The 18801-nt window shown below is 36.8% G+C and overlaps 1 protein-coding gene across 2 annotated transcripts in view; it reads right to left on the reverse strand.

The window, feature by feature from the left end:
• The window catches only part of HDAC9 (histone deacetylase 9), a 608128-nt gene that overhangs the window by 293471 nt on the left and 295856 nt on the right, over positions 1-18801 (reverse strand). The window contains exon 2 of one of the 2 annotated variants that reach the window (XM_054564529.1): positions 18276-18338. In XM_054564529.1, coding sequence (XP_054420504.1) covers positions 18276-18338 — 63 coding nt within the window. Of the gene's footprint in view, positions 1-18275; positions 18356-18801 lie in introns of those variants that run through there. The other variant, XM_054564530.1, reaches the window with a different exon arrangement.

The raw sequence follows: 18801 nt of genomic DNA on the forward strand, positions 1-18801 counted from the left end.
CCGTAAAAATGTGAATGAACAGGTACACCCAATTTTCCTGATTTCATATCTAGTATGCCATGTAGCACTTGCGTTGTTCTTGCATGCACTGGGATTAGAATTCCATTCCATACCTTTCTGGCATGCATGGAAAAATAAAAAGGTAAAGAACACACTGTGAAATCCTTAGTTAAGAATATGAAAAGTATATCATTTCAAGTTTTTTTGCAAAAGACAGCTTGGATTTCAAGACCTTGGTACATGAAACAATATATCGGCTTTGCAGATGTTTACAACAATGGTATTATAAAAACATATTTCAGTGCAACATCATTTGACTACAAGTTTACAAATTGAATATATTAGTTTTTCTCAAACCATTTAGTTAATAGTCTATCCTATGACCATTGATTTGTAATTCAAACTTCAGCACATACAAAGTTAGTAAAAGCAGCTCATTGTTCTGGTCCTCTGCTGTAGTTGAGTGCGATCCTGCCCAAACCAAAGTACCATCGCGAATATCGCTATGCATGCCTCGGTAGCTCTCCCTCTTCTTGTTTGCTGTTTTATCAACTCACCATCTGTGCACACTTACTCTTACATTTGAAGGTTAGAATCGGTTATTACATGTTGCCTGATAGATCCTGGTAAGATTTTAATGGAGTTTGTACTAATATAGAGTTCATCTCTAAAGTACAGAAGAAGTTGATGTCAGGCTATGTGAAGCAGGGAACTGAATGTGAAGAAGTGAGATTCATGTTTTTATTCTGTAATATCATTAAGTACATTCCACTTTTGTATTATGAATGAATCATCTATTTCAAAGAAAATTAGCTGTTTTAAATAGAGATTTCTAAATTAATTTTGGGATAACTGACTTTTTAAGGATGTAGTTTTCCTATTCATGGGGAATGGATGTCTCACATTGGTTCAAGTTTTCTTACATGCCTTTCAATAATTTTATCGATTTCTCCATAAAAGTTTCAGTTGCTATTATAAATAGTATAATTTTTTAATAATGTTTTGTGTTTGGTTATTTCTGGTATAAGGCAATCCTTTCAATTTTTTATGTTGCACTCACCTTGTACTGAAAAAATCAAACTGAACTGTTCCTATCTTAGAAAACTGACTGGAATCTCCAAAGACAAAGTGTCTAACATTAAAGAGAATGGGTTTTGTCTTTATCATTACATATAAAGTTTCAGGTAGAGTTGTGGTTGATAACACTCTATTTTCTTCTTGTATTCTTAGTTTAATAAGAGTTTCTATCCTTGAAAGGCACTGTATTTTATTGAATGTTTTCCTGCATTTAATGAGATAATTTTTTAAAATTTAATCTGTTAAAAGGCTGACATTCACGGATAGACTGTTTTTCCCTTTAAGCATGTTGGCATTCCTGGAAGTACCTCTCCATAAAACAAAAACCAAAAGGCTAATAACATATAAAAACATTAAAATCCACCAGTAATCAGAGAAAGTCACATAAAAAAGTAATGTTCCATTTTTCATCTCTCAACATGGAAAAAATAACTGAAGTCTGACAATAGCCAATAATGGCATGGGTATAGGAAAAATGGTTTTCACTCATAAGACTGTTTAGGTATAAGGTAACCTCTACAACATATTGGTTCAAGTGCCCAAGGAACTTGACTGGGCAGTAGGCAATGAGGTAGAAAAAAATGTTCTCTTCCCCATCTATAAAGCAATTTAATATACTGCCTAGTTATCTGAAAATGAGCGCATATCAAGTTTTCTAGAGTTAGAGTTATATACATATTCAGGTTTAGGCCTATCTGCTGAAGATATAACGCAGAGAGAGAAAAAGAGAGACAGAGAGAGAGAGATCATTGATCTTTTTCATCTTTTCAGGTCCATGATGTAGGAGAATTTTCATTTAATTATTAGATAATAGACATTGAGAGTTGACTCTTGATTAAAACCTGAATGGTGATTTTAGACTAGGAACACTGTTTTTAATATGTTTAATCATCAGTTGTCTGAGGCCATGTCTATTATATTCCTACTTACGATATACATGTTAGGTTAAGTTGATATCCAGATAATTTTTTTCTAACATTTTCATGTTCAACTTTCAGAAAAGCAGAGCAAATGAGTGACTCCAATTAACTAAGTTTATTGCTCTCACCATTGTTAATTCTCTGGAAATTGGCTTAAACTAATTCTTATTTCTTGGTAATGTTTAATATAAGAATGGTAACTTCTGAACCCTTAGTCAACCAGTCTTGGTTTGTTCCATCTCAGTGTGATGACGGCAGCAGTTAGGAATCTGAGCCCGGACCCACAAAGATGAGAAAACACAATTGGCAGTATTTGCAGTCTCTGGGAGAACACTGGTATGCACTCATTCCCTGCGTTCTCATAAGCTGAGTTCCACAGCTACACTGCAAAATTTACTTTTATTATCCAACTCCTTTCTTGGCTCATATTTATACTATTAACTAGCTCAATTAATTTTCTGTACCTTAATGTCCTTAGTTTGTCCTAACTTGTGCTGATAAACACAACGATAAACAAAACAAAAACTACTTTAAAAAAGTTATGTACCTTTTCCCTACCTATATTACACCATATTCTCTTCACCATTCATCTCCCACTTAGACACAAATGTATTTATTTCGTTCTTCTCCTTGAAGAGCTGTGTATAGGGATTGATTCATTCCTTCCATCTGTTTTTCCCTTAATACCTCACTCTGTGAACTCCCTGTTCTGACATTTATGTTAGATATCTTCTTAAATTATGAATACCCTTGGCATTCAAAATTTGATATCAGTGTTTAACAAAAAATCTTTCATTGCCCCCTTCCCGAAGAATATAGCTGATTAAATAATGCCTGAATAAATGTAGATGAGCTCTAAACAGCATCCTGAAGTACGAAGTATTTCAAATTGATACTATTGTTAACTAGAAAAATCCATCCACTTTTGTCCTTTATGTAAGAAAACTGTCTCTACACAAAAATAGCATGAAGGAAAAAAACAGGATTAAATGTGAAGTGGTGTTTGAATAATATAAAATACACCTGTAATCATTTGCACAAATTTATTCTTCTCCTGGATTAAAGTAGTATGCATTTATATTCACACACTCTTAAATTAGCTATTGACATTATTCATTGGAAAATCAAGGCAAATAAGAATATTCCCAAGTTCCCTTTGTTAAGAATGATTACATTTAAAGAGTCATACACATATTGTCAAAGCACTGGAGGTCATTCCTGACTTACATTCTATACTGAATGGTTTCAATTTTTGAGTCAAAAGCTCTAACATCCCCCTAGTCCGTATTTTTCAAATTTACAATGAAACTGAGGACTTATTTTCTACATAAAAGGAATCATTTCTAAAAAATAAAAATTTTATAAAAACAGACTGTGCAAAGCCACTGTACTCTTTAATCACGCATCCATTTATTTAAAAATAGTGTCAGGGATAAATTATGTGCTAGGCACTGTAGGGAATAAAAATAGAAGTAAAACATGATCCTTTTCCTCTTAGAGCTTATAATATAACTAATTGGGGGGATGGGGAACACAAACATAAATAACCACAGTGTAAGACAGAAAATGGGAATGTTCTAAGAGAGTAATAAAGACCTATTGGAGGGAGGAGGAGGAGGAAGGGAGGGAGGGAAAGATACACAGCTGGGGAAGTGTTGCAGAGAATTGTGGGGAGGGGCAGAATTTGGAGACATTTGAACTGACCTTTGGAAGAGTTAGGATTTGCCCCAGTGAACACTAGCTGGAATGGATCAGATGGTATTTCAGAAAAAGTAAATAGGTAATTATTAGTTCATATATATACACAACAATAACAGATAAACAAGAAATCGAGCTTAAAAGTACCTTGGGGAAAAGAGGTAGTTATTAACTATTTTTCCTCAAGCTACACTGTGAATCCAACTAAGCATGTTGGCCAGGAGTTTGGCTCAGTCTCAGTCTTCTTAAAGCTCTAGAAAAATTGTAGCTGACAGCCTTCCCCTGGCTCCCTCATCTACCTACTGATAAAGGCTTCCCCATCCCCACCACAAGGCAGAAGTCAGCGGAGATTAAAATAGCCCGGAACACTTCCTGCTCTATTCTAGTTGTGCTTTCATTCCATCAGACTTAGACCACTTGGAATGTTGAGGGAAAACCCCATGAGGCATCAAGCATGTGAGATAATGTGTCAGTCCCTCAAAACTGTTTGTCCATCCTACTGTGTGTATCCATCATTGTTCCCTGTCCACGAGAAAGCAGAACATGTGAGGAAGTAGCTCTTAGCTGTCACACTGCTGTTCTCCTTTTCAAATATTTTTTTAAAATGTTATTTATTGATTTCAGGGGGGTGGGGGGAGAGAGAGAGAGACTTACTGATGCATTAATTGGTTGATTCTTTTATATGCCCTGACCTGGGATCAAACCTACAGCCTTGGCATATCAGGATGATGCTCTAACCAACTGAGCTACCCTGCCAAGGTCTCTCTCTCTCTCTCTCTCTCTCTCTCTCTCTCTCTCAATGTATCTATCACCTCCATGAAATACGACCTTATTCAATGATTGGAACAATTTGTCACAAATCTATTCATTATCCCATGCAATGAAGACTGTGCATTCTAAATATCTTGTTAGGAAATTACAGTTCTACAGCCATTTAACAAGTTGCTATTTGACCCATCATACCCCTATGATGGTGCAAAACCCTATTAGTAGGTGCTAAATAAATGCCCATGTACTAAATACTGTATTTTATAGAAGTGTATAATATTGAGTTTATGAGAAAATGGTCTTAGACTTCGAACTTCAGTAAATGAGGATATACTGGTCCCCTTCTCTTTGTCCCCTAAGGGAAGGAGAAGTATTCATTTCAGTAAATAACCAGGATGGTTCATACTGCTTAAATAGTAGATTTCAGCATAGTGGGATAAGGAGCAAAGATGAATCCTTAGGAAGGAACAGTGGTAAGGGATTCTAAAGGGTCCTTGATTTTGGGTAAACAGCATTAATCCTAGGAAGAAGTCACCTGATTCCACAGTCTCTTTGGAAAACAGAAAATCAAGGTTAACAGCCTTCTCCTGGCTTCAATACCTATCCACTGAGACAAGCTCCCCCATCCCTTGCACAAGGCAGCAGTAAGTGGAGACTAAGAAAGTTCCCTAACATTTCTGCTCTAATCATACTTTCATTCCATTTGATGGTGCCCAAATGGACTGTGGATAGAAAACCTATTTTTATTGGGAAGATGTTCTGTATATCTTAGTCTCTTCAGAAGACTTTATATGATAATGCTAACTAACATGGTCCCTGTTCCATCAGTTACTTTCTATCCCATTTTTCTATTTTGTTTTTCCTTATTACCTGTAACTATCTAAAGTAGACTTATCTATCCATCATTCAACTGAATAGTCAAAAGTATGTCTTGTCTGTTTCATAGTTGTATCCTCCATGAAGAAAACAATACCTGGCATATGGTTGGCTCTCAAATATTTGAGTGAAGAAATGAACATATGAATGGTTATTTCACTTCGGCTTCTAGAGCTTTAAACAATTACATCACCTCCCAAAACCTTCAACCTGCTAATTAAGAGTGGTAGGATGCAACTGGTCCTACAACTGCCTCTACTCCCACCCTCTGAATTTATTTACATCTTGGTTTCTTTGAGACTACACTTGAATTGCTGTGTTTCCTGTTTTTGCCTGTCATTTTGCAAATTCCTAATGGGCAGTGATGCCTTATATTGTACACAAGCATAAAAATGTTTAACTTTTTAAAAGGTATGTTTTTTCAGTGTACAATAAAATTATACATATTCTTACAGAGATTTAGGTTATCTACTCTAATGCATTTCAATTAATGTATATATGAAGTACATGAAGTATATTAACATACCACTTTAAAATTTTCATCATCTAACAATGGGTTAATAATCAGGAAATATAAAATACAAATTAAACAGGTTAAATCACAACTCTAATTTTATATTGAAATATCAGTTAGTAAGGTCTAAATTAAGCACACAGTTTAAGTAAGCTAAGAGAATAGTTCTCAAATGTGAAACTACATTTTATTGTACATGAAATTTGTTGGGTTCATTGGCTAATGCCTACTTTTTTATACTGGGTTGACCAAAAAGTTCATTTAGTTTTTCCCATATGATGGCTCTAGTAGTATTTAGTTGTCTTTAACTTCATTTGAAACAATTCTGTTAGACTGTATTGTGACAGTTGTCATATTAGCGTGCATTTAAAAAAATACTTAAGAAAATTGGTGAATTTTTGTACAGTCATTTTAACATTGAGGAGGGAAGAAAATACGCAACATTTTTGGTATATTATGCTTTATTATTTCAAGAAAGGTAAAAATGCAACTGAAATGCAAAAAAAAGGTTTGTGTAGTATATAGAGAAGATGCTGTGACTTGATCAAATGTGTCAAAAGTTGTTTGCATAATAGTACTATTAATATTTTGGCTAAATAATTCTTTGCTGTGGGGCTGCCGTATGCATTGGAAGATGTTTAGCAGCACCCCTGGCCTCTACCCGCTAGAAGCCAATAGCAGGAGATAGCTAACATACTCAAAATATCTAAATCAATGAAGTTATGGATAAAAGCAAAAAACATTTATTTTATTTTATGAAAAAAACTAACCAGACTTTTTGGCCAACCCAATTTATGAAGAATTTTATCTTATCTATTTAAAGCAACAAGTTACATTAATGCATGGTATCTTTTATAGATATATTTTATGTATTGTTACAATAAAAATAGAAGGAAGCATATGTGATAGAATTTTACAGATATTGCAATTATCTGAAGGCATTTATGAGGTACAGTCACCTTTTTTTCCACATCTTATAGCTAACTTGTATATTCTTTGTGCTTAAAATGTTTAATTGTTTTTCATAAACCATCTCTTAAGCCCATTCTTCATGGGATTTAAAAAAAATATGCTATATCCAATGGAAGAATTTGATAGAATTTAGATTTCTTAGCTTTAAAAAGTCCTAATTACTTCCTTAATAATAGAAACATTCTTGCAAATTGAAAAAAAGAAATGTGTGTGTGAGAGAGAGAGTATGTGTGTGTGTGTGTAGTATCGTATAAAATGCCATTTTCACTGGAAAGGTCAACAGCGAGAAGCCCTATTTATGAGCCACATTAACACCAAACAGTGAGCTTAGCAATGTCTGTTTCTAAAAATAAACCCTGTGTGTCTCTTGTTGTCATCATCAACCAGAGTATTCCACACTCTCTGACAGAAAGCGTCAAGGCTGCCTCTCTGCCTTTCCACAGGCGTTATACATCACTACCGAAAGGCCTCCCCCTTCTGTCAAGGTGGCAGAGATGAAATGAATTCTGCAATCAGCCGAAACACACTTTTAAACATTGGTGCCCCTTAAGCAGTTATCATGTTGTTTTGGCAGCAGGAAGGAATCTGTGGTTTCACTTGAATGTTATTCTTCTTTATTTAAACTACTAGAAATAACCAAAAATGACAGAATGCTCTTTCTATAAATAATCATTCCAGTGTAGAGTTATATTAGGAGGTAACTCAGATGGCATGATAACGCCTAACAAGCTAATCTTAGACCTGCAATGCCATAAGAAATACCGAGGCTAAGAATAACTGACCCAAAGGAGTCAGCCTGCTAAAGACAGTCACAGACATGTAGGTATCTGCAGACATTAATGCATTTAATGATCTTCTGAAAGCTTCTTTCCCCTAGGAAGGCAATAAATTATGGTGGTCATTAAAATGGCAATCAATAATGCTCTTACAATGTATTGATTAAAAAAAAATGGCTCAAGATTCTCACAGCAAATGAGTCTAAACAATAGTTGATAGAAACCAGAGTTGGCTCTTAAATAACTGGATTAACATCTGTTTGTGAATTTTATGCATAAGCCACCTGCAGAACATACAATATTCATCCAATGAAATAAGATAAAGTATAATGTAGTATGATGGTATATGAAAATATTGCCATCCAAAATGCCCAGATGGACCCAAATTGGACCAATATATATTCAAGCTAGGTAGAACCTAAATTTTGTGAATAAGATCATTCTTTTGGATCAAGAATTTGATGTCGGATGTTTAAATCTGGATTTGAGTTAGAGACACAGACTTTATAGACCCCCTCCCCACCACACCCCACCCCAGCCCCGCCATTTCTAGCTAAAAACCAAGGTGGGTATGATGCAAACATTTTGGTAAAAAGAAACTGAACCCCGTAGTGCTAACATTCGGGGAAAAAAAAAGCCTTCTGCTGAAATACATTAGTAATAATGTGCTATTTTGAAGTGGTACAAACCTTGCCTTTATGATTAATGAGATGTGATGTGAGCACTGGCAAACATAGGCCAAATGCACTGGGAATGTTGGTTCTGTCTCCAGTGTCTGCTCATTACTCTGTGTGTCATCAGTCTCATGGAACTCTGGAGGCTGCCTTTAGTTTGCCTCAGCCCTGGGAAGTGCTAACTTCAACCAATTTAATTATCAAGCACCGGGGATGTGAATAAAGGCTCTTCCAGAAAGCTGCTCAACATAGATGCCTATTTGTGCCTTAAACCTCCCAGAACTAAGAAGGGTGCCTACATGCTTGTTTATAAATACAGCTGATTCCATATTTTTAGCACCAAACGGATATGAAAAATCTTATCCCACACTAAATATTTTTCTGTTTGAGAAAAAGTGGTAGGGACACGGTAATCAAGAACAAGCTCAAACCAGACCTTGCCAGTTCCTAGCCATGGTGACCCTCAGTAAGTTCTTCTGAATCTATTTCCTCATCTGCAAAACATGAATACTGCTGCAAGGGTAAATATTGCATACCTCTGGAGAGGATTAATAATAAAAGCAATGCCTGGTACAGAAAGAGCTTTTGACACATTAGCTTATTTTATCAATAATAAGAATGGCAGTGATAAGAAATGATAAGCAAACAAACAAACAAACAAACAAAAAGCCTTGGTCCAATCATTAACCTTTTAAATTGAGACTAAACAACTAGATTGGAGCAGAATATGATAGACCGACCATAATAATGATTACTAATGGTCGTATTTTCTCTTCATATTCCAAAATGAGCAGTTATTGATGTAAAAGCACAGATTAAAAATGCACACTTGAATTTCATTTGCAAGATGATGTAAGAAGCACCATGAAAAATAAAAACAAATTGCATTTTCTTCACCAAGAGCTCTTCTAGTTCACCTTACATGGGGTACCCTGAACATATTCTGGGTAAACATGTTTGTACCAAAACAAGAACTCCCAGACCACAGCGTAATTTAATGGAAATTCAGTGAAATTTTCTTGCTTGTTCTTAATTTCAAATTTTGAAAAAACTTTGACTTCTCAATTTTTAACCCAGTTTGTAAATGTCATGCCACCAAAATTTACTTCAAGTAATTAAAAAGGACACCCACTTGGCTACAATTGTGTCAATACTAAATATAAATTATGAATTAAACATTTCTATCAAAAGTGGTAGACCATGAGGGGAAGAAGAAAAAAAATGAAGTTCTGGGGTATTTCCAAACTTATCAACATGCAAAGAGTTTAATCATAAGTAAATGAGTAGTTATACTTTGTGGTTTGGTAAATTTCCTTCTTTCTTAAATGTAGTTTTTATTGGATTTAATTATGGGGTATTTTAAAAGCACTACATATACAAGGCCCATCACTTATTTCACTGTGAATAATTTAACATTAAAATAATGAATGCAACTGATAACCTTATAACACATAAGAATTACTTAGTTTTCTAGTCAAAAACCATAGCACCATAGAGCAACCCTAAAATAAAATGTTCTCTTGATAACACTTAAAAGTGTAGGTCATTTAATACTATCAAAACTTTTGTTTAAATTAAACTGGTTTTGTGTAACTGACTTAGGGGGAAAAGAACGGAACTAGTGGAAACAGGGATTTTCTTTCCTCTTCATGTCCTGGTTGTGAATTTCCCAGGGTTAGAAAAGAGAAAACTGCCCATTGTGGACCTGAGGCCAACCGCTGACAGGCCAAGCTCTCCTTTCAAACCTGAGAGAGACCACAGCACAGCCACACTGATAGGAAGCACATGCCAAACTGTCTTTGAATTTCATCTAGAGAAAGGTTGTTTCTGAAGTTATTTTCATGGACTTTTATTCCAATTAAATTTTTTCAAGTATTCCAATTCAGAAAAGGGCTGTTAAAATGCAGTTACCATTCCAGATTGTTAAAAATGTTCGTTACTGTAAAATGTAATAATTATAAACAACATACGGGCAAAGAAATTGTATTCCGAACATCTTTAAGATAATCCTCCTTTAATGTACTGAAAAGTTTGTACATTAGGCAAATTTCTCAATATTCTCTGTATCATTCAATCCCAACATGAGAAATATTTTACTCAAACATATAATAAATGCTTGCAATGCATCAGTCCACAATGCGGATTTTCCTCCTTAAAAAAAATGCCTTACAGCCTAGACAGACCCAGTTTTTGACCACAATTATGAATTTCAGTCAATTTGTTAGGGTTCCTTCTAACAACGGGTAATACTAAGGAAGTCTTTCCATTCAGTACTAGTAGAAAAAAAAGTTTAAATGGATTTTTATATTCATGAAAATGAAGACCTTTGATTTAATCGAAAGAAAAATTACATAGTCCACACAGTCCACTTCCTTCACTTAATTAATTATATTTTGTCAAAATTACAAGCTAAAGATAATTACAGACAGGTGGGCACTTCAAGTATGGGGAGGGGGAATCATTTTGTAAAGCATATGACTATCTAACCACTATGCTGTATACCTGAAACCAATGTATAATAATACTGAATATCACCTGTAACTGAAAAAAAAAAACTTTAAAAAGAAATGGTGAAATAAACCAATTGCAAAAGTATATTCTAAGAAAAGAATTTAAAAAATTTAAAAAAGAGAAAATTCCAAAGAGACTTCCAACCACTAACAAACATACTATAGCAAATCCTGCCAGTGCCTAGCTAACATCCATTCTTCTTTTTTTTCCTTCTTCGTAATAGAAACTAGATTATTGGTTTCAGTATCAGTCCTCCCCGGCTCCACCATGACCCTAAGGAGCTATCGTTATGGTTGTCCCATTCTTCTCAATGACTGGTGAAGGCACTGGCAGAGGATGCTGCTCTGGCCAATGGATAATGAAGGATGCTTTGCTGGAGAAATTCTGGGTAAAAGGTCCTTCCTTAAGAAAACATCCAAGAAAGCCAAGTTTTTCTTCTATGTCTCTGGAATTTATTAGGCATAAATAGATGCAATGCCTGGAACTGGTAGAGTCAACTGGTGACTACCAGAGGGAACAGCCTTGGGAAGTCACCACCTCTAAGGTAGCGGAGTGGAGCCACCTGAAGGGCCTGCCTGCTGTTGCCAGTACTGACTACCCGACGCTGCCTAATGACCCTGCTGGTTCACTGAATGACACATTCTTTGCCGTTGGTCAGTATGAGTAGCGTTCCCTGTTACTTGCTGTGAAGCACAACCTAACACACACATCTACGACGTACACTAAATCTGTATAGATATTCTGGCACCGCAGCTTTGTGTGTGGACGTGTAAGAGGTGCGTTTTTGGAAAATATGTGCATATTATAAAATTCCAAACCAGGCAAAAAAGTATGACAATAAAAGGAAAAGTTCCCCTACCATGCAGCACTATGGCCACATACACAAAATTTTTTCCTGATTTCTTTCTATCAATACATGAGTTCTTCCGGGAAATGAATAAATAGAGAAAATATACTTTTATAAAAATGAGATAATATCATGTATGTTATTTTGTATTTAAAAATCATTAAATCTAAATTAATTTAACTATAAAAAACTGCACTTGAAGGAACTACAAACATACTGAAGACTTCCCTCTTATAAGGGATGCTATTTCTGGCACTACCTCGTGTGGCTCAATGGATTGAGCGCAGGCCTGTGAACCAAATGGTCGCTCGTTGAATTCCCATCAGGGCACATGCCTGGGTTGCGGGCCAGGTCCCCAGTAGGAGGGCACAAAATGCAACCATGCATTGATGTTTCTCTCCCTCTCTTTCTCCCTCCCACCCCTCTCTAAAAATAATTTTTTTTTAAAAAAAGAGGTACTATTTCCAAAAAGAACTAAGGCTATATAAAGAAACTTTTTAAATTCAGTGTTTGGAATTTGTTTGTTTGTTTGTTTGTTTTGGGGGTGGTTGTTAAATGATCTTTAACTGAAATATTCTCCTTTGCGGTCCTTCACTAGCTGGGCTGACGTCCTCTCTGACGTCATGAGATGCTGTCAACACCGCAGCCCACAGCCTGGGCTGTGCCCAGGATCTCTTTAATGGGTCCAGAGACTTTTGCTTAAGATTGGTGCCGCATCTGTCAGGCAACATTGACGATCCCATCAAAAGTGGTATTTCCACTCTGCTTAATGTTTTTTTGCTTCTTCTGTCTCTTGGCGGTTCATTGAGGGCTTTGATGATCACGGCAGAAGCAGAAGGCACTACTTCAATATGGGTCTGTCCGTTCTGAATGGTCAGTTTCACGGTAATCCTCACACCCTTCCAATCACTGGTTGCTTTGGAGATATCATCACCACCCATTTTTGGAGACAGACCTAGGTGGCTGATCATGGGGTCCCAGGCAGATGTGGCACTAAATTCCCCACAGGTGCACCTCAGGTATACGACTTTAATGTCACTGGGTTCAAATTTTGGCGTCATGCCGAGGGCGGCTGGTGTGGGATGAACGCCGATCTGGGAGACCAGAAGAAGGCTGCACCTAAGCCTTCTCCAAGCCAAAGGCCAAAGCTGGAGTCTTTTTAATTTTTTTAAAGTATGTGGTTCTATTTTAGGCATCAGGGAGTCTGTCCCGGCTCAGGGAGATGATATTAACACTTTCCTACATCCCTCCATTTCATCTCTCCCCAATGCCTCATATTGGTTAGCTTTAGGAATATTTTTACACTGCCCTACTTTACAAAATTCGTTTTCTGTCCTATAACCACAATCTCATATTTGTTTAAATGGATTCAGTGTTGCCTCATTAATCTTACTATGTTTTCTCTACTTCTGAATTTCATTTTTTGTTTTAAATTCATCTCTTCATTGTGTGGGTTTCATTGTCAAGCAGTCTAGCTCGTGTCTGAGAATTTCTAACTTGCCTACCTATTTTCCCTCTATTTTATTAACATCTTGCCTGGGTGGAACATTGGAGTAAACTTCTAGAACTTCAGATTTTTCTTCATTATCTCCTAATAATAGATATTGGATATGTTTGATGTCTTCTTAAGTCTCATACATCCCCTTCCTTCTTACCGTCCCCTACTATGGATCTTTGCTTTATCTAAGTGAACCCCTTAAGAATTATTTATCATTTGAAATTTAATAGCCCAGTTAGTACATAACTCTGTGCTGAGCATTTCCAGCAAAGTTTCTTAAAAGACAGGAGCTCTTTTAATCTGCAGATTTAGTTTCTTCATCTTGCAGTGAAATAATCTTTCTTCATTTTCACAAAATTATCTTCTGTTTAAATGTTTTGAAATATCAACTTCAGAGACATAAATAATCTTTTGTTATATTGCCTTTGTCTTTCTTATTATTGACTTCTATCCAATTGCTTTCCTCTGTTGGTAAAGATTTTCACTGGTGTCCATTCTGTTTCCTGCTAGTTCTAATAAATATTTTTGTTCTATAATTGCCATGCTTTTTGCATTCTCAATTGGTTTCCCTAGATCTAAACTATCCTTTTTCATCTCATTCTATTGTTTCATCATCTAATCTTTGAGTTATTGTTTTACAGAATTTGTGTTTTTATTTAGTTAGGTGCTGTATATCTAAGAAGCAATTATAGACAGTTCCATGGAGTCAACGAGTTGAGGTTTTCTTTTCGGTTAAATTAGTTAAGGATGGGCATTTTATTACAAAGAACTACAGATCATTTTCCCAATTTGGAGTGTTGCTCTGAAGCCTTCATTTCCCCAGAGAAACAGCGTTTGTTCACCTTCCTCCATTTCACTAGTTCCTCTTCCAAAATCCTTTATACTGTTCCTCAGTCACAAGAAACAACAAGAACTTTTTTTTCTTTTTTAAGCGGAAGCTGTCCAGTCAGTTTACCTCTCTCCAGAGTTGGAGAGAATTTTCAGCAAGTTGTCTTCTTGTCAGTAAAACTCTAAGGGGACCCAGGATCCAGGCTCTGTAAGGTCTCTCAGTTTTGATCAAGGATCCCTACTTCCATGTTTTCCTTGACTATGAGTTTCTGAGGTATAGTGCAGTGGGTCACATCATTTTCTTTGCTCAGTTTTTGCTAATATCAAGTGTGTGTGTGGAGGGGAGGGCATTTGCTGGCTTATACTATTTTAGGATCACTACACTATCTATGAGGGGTGGGAAATGATGCACCACATTTCCAAATTTCTCATCTCTAAAATCAAAATAACCTTTTTACATTCACAATTAGGGTTTATTTTTGTCTTCTTTAAAGGATATAACAACAATTATGCCACCTGTGTCTACAGAAATAAAAAATATTCATTTCTATCCCCATTCTCAACGGGCCTATTTGCAACTAGCCTTTTGATTGTTACCTATCAAATATTCAGATTGATAACAGCCTTGTAAGTAAAGATAATCTGAGTTAGAGAAGAGCAAAACAGGAATTACGGGGAAACCAGGAGTGATTATCAACATGAGAGGAGCATTTCACAGACTTAGGTTTTCATAATTAGATTCTGCTTTCCAAGTAGACAAGGGACTACTGAACCTAAAATGTTCCTTTCCCCTTGACAATACACACCAAGCAGGGGAAAGGGATTCTCAGAGGGTGAACATATGTTCTCTACAAAAGAAATTCAGTATTTAAATTTAAATGCTTTTCTTTTATACCTTAAAATAAGAATACATAGTGAAAATAAATAAACAGCAACGAAAGAATACAAAGCAAAATGTTTTCCTTATTGTCAATGTATTTTACATTAATGCTGTGCAAACCCTAGAGAATTCTCTCAAAATAATGGTTCTCATATTGTCTGGACAGCTCTGTTGTCCAGCATGTTAAGCAACATGCCTGGTCACTGAAGAACACCCCTAATCTGCCAGTCACTGCTGAGGGACCTGAGTCAATGTTTGTACCTGCTTTAGTTTCTGCCATAGTTTTCACCTCTTTTTGCCACAAAAGTGGACACTGATATGGCAAAATATGTCACCCGTACTGAATTCCAAGATTCAGTATTATTGAGCTTTCTTTTTTAACTAAAAAGATATTATCAGATAACACTGAAGAACCTAGTTCTCCACTAAAAGTCTAGCCTGGGTGGGTCAATATTAGGAAAAAAATGGAACTGTGTAAAACACAATTTAGTAGCATATAAGGATCTCTGGAGAAAAAAACCTGTATTAATGCATAGTATTCAATATAACTAGAATAATAAGTGGGAACTCAAAGCAATGGCTACCAATAAAACAAAGTTTTTTAAACAATCTCAAGAAATCTGCAGTTGGGGTTTCACTGTTCAATGACATATTCTACAACTTGCTTACCTTTGATTATAATGTAATGAGACATTTCACAGAACGTACTCCTGCACACACCCTAGAAACTCTGATTTGCAGTCACAATTTTCACAAGGAAAGATTTTACTTCTTATTAGACCAGGAAAACATAGCTGATTTATTAGATAACTAAAGAAAACTTACTATCAAAACAAAATATCATTTCCCTGTGTAACATATAATCTAACTCATCTGTCCTGATCAGAGAGAGAGAGCAAGGCATTGAAGAACCAGGAGCTCAGTTTCATTCACTGGAAATAGTAATAATAATAGAGAGTGCATATGTTAATAACATGATGTTACATTTGAACTCACATGAACGCCAAGAGGAAAGCAAGAGGACATCATTATTTCTCAAGCAAGAGATGAGAAATAACCGGTCACAGAATGGGCTAGCAGCGGAGCTCTGAGAACACAGAGCTTTTGACTCTGAGAACAGTGCTCTCTCCACCAGTCTGCACTGTTACCACACATCTTTTGTCTCTTTCAGATCCAAGGACTCCACCCATTTCTAAGCTCATCAGCCACATCCATGCCACTGGTCCAAAGGGAGTGAAGAAAAGATTTGTAAATAAGACAAACACACCCCTAATTCAGAAATGAACTTAAAGGACAAACCCTACTGACATGGATCACCAGCATCACCATCGTGTCCCCTTCCCCTACATCAGCGATACTCAAAGTCTGCACAATAGGATTGCTTGGAAGATTTTAAATATCCCGATACTCTGGCTGTTTCCCGTACCAATTAACTCAGCAGCTCTAGAACTCAGGCGTCGGTATTTTGTCAAATCCTCCTGGTGACTCCAAGTTTGAGGGCCAGTTCCTCAGGGGAACTGGGGTTATTAAATTTAAGGCCATATTATATTAACCAAAATTAAACATTACACAACATGACAGGAAGGATGCAAATGTTTTTATGTTTCAAATTTTTTAAATAAATAGAAATTGGAATTTCTTTATTTAAAACAGACAGATGTGAGCGTTAATGTCAATTTATATCACTTTTCATTCAATTGTTGGTGCTTCAGTGTTGCCTCCTGTGGAACCGACAACAACGTGGACAGTTTGGAGCACTGCCCTGCTTGAAAATATTGCTGCTTTGTATAAAAATCATTACATGTTGGAGAGATGACACTCTCAGCTGAAGTCGGAGGAGAGTTAGGTACAATTATCAAAGAGGCTGAGAAACAGTGAAGCTTGTAAACACCTGTAACGAGAGCCAATGTCAGGAGACAGTTGCTGCTTGAAAGGCACAGCTCTGTGTCTAACGTATGAGAAAAATACCAAACTTGTGGCAGAGACACGAAGACCACAAGGACAAAGTGTAATACTCAAAAGATATCTAAAATTGTTATTTTTACAGGGTTGGTCCATATTTAAAAAATAGAATGTGAAGTTAAGTGGCTGGTTCTGCACAAGCTGACCCCTCCCTAAGCTCATGTCAAATTTACAACCAGGAAAACAACAAACTGTACTGAAATGCTGGCACGTTTGCTTTAGATTAACAGGCACTATTAATTAATACAATCCCCATCACTTAAGTGTAAACAAACCAAATTGTACAAAATTGATATTTTATTCCCATTCCACGAAAAGGCTGAGTCCATGCAAGAATCTTTCAATCATCCTAACTAACCGAGGTTTAAAGGAAACTTGCTTCGAACAGAACCATAGAAGGTAGGTGTTCGACATGAAAACAGACTTCATGCCAACCTGTGGAATATTTCTTCCACATCAAGTAAACACTGCTCTGTGGGGCATTTTTATCATGGAAGTCTAGGTGGTAACCTATAGTTATGAAGGAGCCCACAGAGCAACTTAGAAGATATAAGGGAGAACTTTAAGTCAATATAGATTGAAGAAGCATTCAGGAGAGCAGCAAAACAATCCCCAAGCTTTATGAACTGGCTATAGGAAATAAACACGGACAGCACCAGTGACATTGCCCGGAGATGCTGCCCTTTTCACAGACAGAAACTGATAAAGCTGACAAGCTTCATCTCTCATCAACACACCTCCTCCTCGAAGGCACGAGCACACACGCAGAGAGACTAGAAATTGGAATCTGTGACTGTTGTTCTTTCAAACACCGCACCTGCACACAACACCTCTAGAAGTGTGTTACAGCATCACATCTGACTGGCAATGCTAGACTCCCCACATGGCATGGAAGAAAATTAAAATAACCATCCACTCATACTAATTCTATTTCATCCTAAATAGTTTCATTTAGGGCTGGTGGGGAAAAATCCACATTAAAACTACCTTCACAACTCTGTAGCAAACACAATTCAGAAGGTAGGTCTATAAATAGGTGAGCTTCTGTAGGCACACTGTAAATACAAAATCATCAGGCTAGCAGAGAGGCTGCAGTGGAGGCTGAAGCCCCAATATGAACTTACCTGATTTTTAAAGTCCCGTTAGAACACGCTTCCAATCAGTACTGATCTCCTTTTTCTAGTTGCACAGTAAGGCAAAACACCCCCAACTACATTTGACTGTCTCTCAGTCCCATCCTTCATCAGAAGCTTTGCAATTTCATTCAGAAGCAGCCGGCCCTCAACAGACTGAATATGCACAGGAACAGTAATGAAAGGGATGGAAGATAAACCCTACAGACGCACCAAGAAAACAGCAACATGAACACCAAAAGGCAGCAAACCCTCAGGAAGTGCTTTTCTTAGCTGCATTTCCCAAGCCAGCCCCCTTACATGGGTGGGTACGATGTCTCAGTCAGGAAGGAAGATCTTACCTGAGCTGATCAGACTGTGCATTCTCTGTTGAGCCAAGAGCTGCTCTCGTCCGGCCACCCCATCTGAGGAAAAACACGAGTCACTCTCGTAAATTGTCTGCAGCATATTGCAATCACTCTTACTTCAGCTACATCAAAGATTCATCTCTGCTCCGTTCAGGGGCCCCAGGAGCTGCCCTCGCTGGTCCTCCCTCCTCCCCGAGGAGAAGCAGCAGAGGATCAACTTCGACAATGATTTCCTTTCTGTTCTGATGGACACACACTTTTTCCAAAGACCTGGACACTTTTCCCATGTTACCAACCTGTGTGCAAAGCAGAAAGGATCGGGTGGATGCTATGACTCTCTGGAGTTTAGGTTATCCTGAAAACTAAAAGCAGGTGGGAAATTGGAATGTGCTTCGGGGTTATTGCTTTGTCAGAAAAAAGTAGAAAAAAATATTAACTCTCCCCACGAGAAAAAGAAACCAATTAAACCTGGCTTAAAGTTCTTCAGGCTGCTAGAGTTTCCTTGCAAGAACCGTCAGTC

Source organism: Pteronotus mesoamericanus, unplaced genomic scaffold (genome assembly GCF_021234165.1).
Source record: "Pteronotus mesoamericanus isolate MK-2021 breed Mesoamerican mustached bat unplaced genomic scaffold, CSHL_Meso_final scaffold_85, whole genome shotgun sequence".
Classification (NCBI taxonomy): Eukaryota; Metazoa; Chordata; class Mammalia; order Chiroptera; family Mormoopidae; genus Pteronotus; species Pteronotus mesoamericanus.